The sequence below is a fragment of the Gadus morhua genome, chromosome 9, assembly GCF_902167405.1.
Source record: "Gadus morhua chromosome 9, gadMor3.0, whole genome shotgun sequence".
NCBI lineage: Eukaryota > Metazoa > Chordata > Actinopteri > Gadiformes > Gadidae > Gadus > Gadus morhua.
In genome coordinates this window covers 17,685,803-17,688,302 of record NC_044056.1, presented here as the reverse complement: position 1 = coordinate 17,688,302, position 2,500 = coordinate 17,685,803, and the positions used below count along the sequence as shown (strand labels likewise).

At 50.7% G+C, this 2,500-nt stretch overlaps 1 protein-coding gene across 1 annotated transcript in view; it reads right to left on the bottom strand.

Annotated features, from left to right (window-relative positions):
* Window positions 1–2,500, bottom strand: part of znrf1 (zinc and ring finger 1) — a 26,901-nt gene that overhangs the window by 1,625 nt on the left and 22,776 nt on the right. Inside the window, exon 3 of the mRNA XM_030366899.1 lies at window positions 743–848. Coding sequence (XP_030222759.1) covers window positions 743–848 — 106 coding nt within the window. The remainder of the gene's footprint in view (window positions 1–742; window positions 849–2,500) is intronic.

Sequence of the window (2,500 nt, the reverse complement as noted above, 5' to 3'; positions counted from 1 at the left end):
CTTTCAAATATATATGTTATAGACAAATACAGTCCATGGACGGTGCTTATCATCCTCGTTTACATTTTTTTTTCAAGCGATGTTGCTGGTCAATAATAATTTCCAAGCAATGTGTTTATTTAGTACATGCCATTTGGCCGGGAACTTATATCCAGAGCATCTTACAATACACTGTGTGCAAACCTTGTTCGCAGGAGCGACCCAATAGAAAAACAAAGCCGTAACCCTGGCAGTGTTATATACCGTGCTCTACCAATCGAGCGGAAGTACTTTTATTGCATTGGGTGGATTAAAGTAGCTCTGCATTTCCATGAAATTATGTGTTTGTGTGTGTGTGTGTGTGTGTGTGTGTGTGTGTGTGTGTGTGTGTGTGTGTGTGTGTGTGTGTGTGTGTGTGTGTGTGTGTGTGTGTGTGTGTGTGTGTGTGTGTGTATGTTTGTGGAAGTGGGTGCGCATGTGTGTGGGGGTATGGGTGTGCAAGTGTGTGTATGTGTATGTGTTTATGTGTGTGTGTCTGTGTGTGTGTGAGCGAAAGCTTGTGCTGCATGTTTGTGTGCGTGTGTGTGTGTTAGTGTGTGTGTGTGTGTGTGTGTGTGTGTGTGTGTGTGTGTGTGTGTGCGTGCGCACGTGCGTGCGTGCGCGCGTGTGTGCGTGCGTGTGTGCGTGTGTGCGTACGTCCGCGTGCGTGTGTGCGTGCGTGGGTGTGTGTGTGTGTGTGTGTTTATGTGCGAGTGTCTCTTACCTTTTGTGGTAGATGCAGAGGCACGGCAGTCTGGCTATAGTGTCTCCCTGCTGCAGCTCCTCTAGACAGATCACACACTCGCCCGCATCCCTCGCCAGTACATCGTCTGGGGTGCAGCGTGGGCGCGCAAGCCAAGCACACACATACACATACAAATACACGCACACACGCACACACACACACACACATACAGAAAGGAAAAAAGGGAAAATCTTGATGAATCAGTTTCTTTAAAGAATTCCCCTAGATATTCTTTCGAGCAGACTTATATTTACATTTTATCTGTGAGCGATAGATGTGTCAACGAGAGCAGACGGATGGTGGCTGCCAGCCTGAGACACAGTTAAGGATCACAGGAGACTCCTCCTGGTAACATTGTGAGGTTTTGACTTTCAGTTTCAGTTTGTATATCAGCCTTGCCATGGGTACACTGACATCTCAATCAGTCGTCTCTCAGAAGAAACTTATATCGATAAAATACATAAGGTATAGATTTATAGATAGCCAAATAAATGGACAGACCCCATCCATAATCACACACACACACACACACACACACACACACACACACACACACACACACACACACACACACACACACACACACACACACACACACACACTCACAAAGACGGAAGTGCATATGTTACAACAGCATTTCCCAGTTCCCTCCCCCGCCCACCTCATCTTGACCCTTCCAACACCCCGCGCATCTGAAAACCTCCTCACTTGAACACTGCAGCACCCATGTCCTTCTCTCCATACGCCCCTCCATCTCCCCCTCCTCTTCCTCCCCCTCCTCCTCCTCCTAATCCTCCTCCTCCTCCTCCTCCTCCCACCTCCTCCTCCTCCTAATCCTCCTCCTCCTCCTCCCACCTCCTCCTCCCCCCCCCCCCTCCGCCTCCTCCTCCTCTTCCTCCCCCTCCTGCCGCTCCTCCTCCCCCTCCTCCCCCCCTCCTCCTCCCCTTCCTCCTCCTCCTCCCCCCCCTCTTCCCTCCCTCCCCCTCCTCCTCCCCCTACCCCTCCTCCTCCTCCTCCTCCTCCTCCTCCTCCTCCTCCTCCTCCTCCTCCTCTTCCTCCCCCCCTCTTCCAGAAGATGGGTTTAGGATTCTGGCAGATGTACAATACATTTTGTGTGCAGGTGACCAAGCGTATCTGGGTCAGAACTTAAAAGGAAGTGTGTGTGTGTGTGTGTGTGTGTGTGTGTGTGTGTGTGTGTGTGTGTGTGTGTGTGTGTGTGTGTGTGTGTGTGTGTATGTGTGTGTGTGTGTGTGTGTGTGTGTGTGTGTGTGTGTCTCTGTGTGTGTTTTGCGTGCATCCACGCTGGTGGTGTTTCAGGTGATGTTAGGACAGGTACACGTGACCTGCCCACCAGATCCAGATTCAGTTTTGCACTTAGATATTTTAATACCTGGCCCCCCTTTATATAGCTCTCTCACAGAGTGTGTGTACTGTACGAATAGTTTGGTAGGGTGTGGGGCGGTGGGAGACAGAGCGAGGGAGAGGGAGGGAGAGAAGGGACAGAGAGAGAGAAGGAACAGAGAGAGAGAGAGGAATAGGGAGAAAGGGAGACAGAGAGAGAGAGTGAGAGAGGGAGAGAGAAAGAAGAGATGGAGAGAGGGAAGGGAGAGAGGATAAGATAAGAGAGAATGAGGGAGAGAGAGAGTCACAGTAGGTATGGGGTGAGGGAAACAGGGAGCCCGTGAGAGGAGATAAGTTAAGCGTCGTCTGGCTGGGGGTCATTTGAGGACGAGCAGA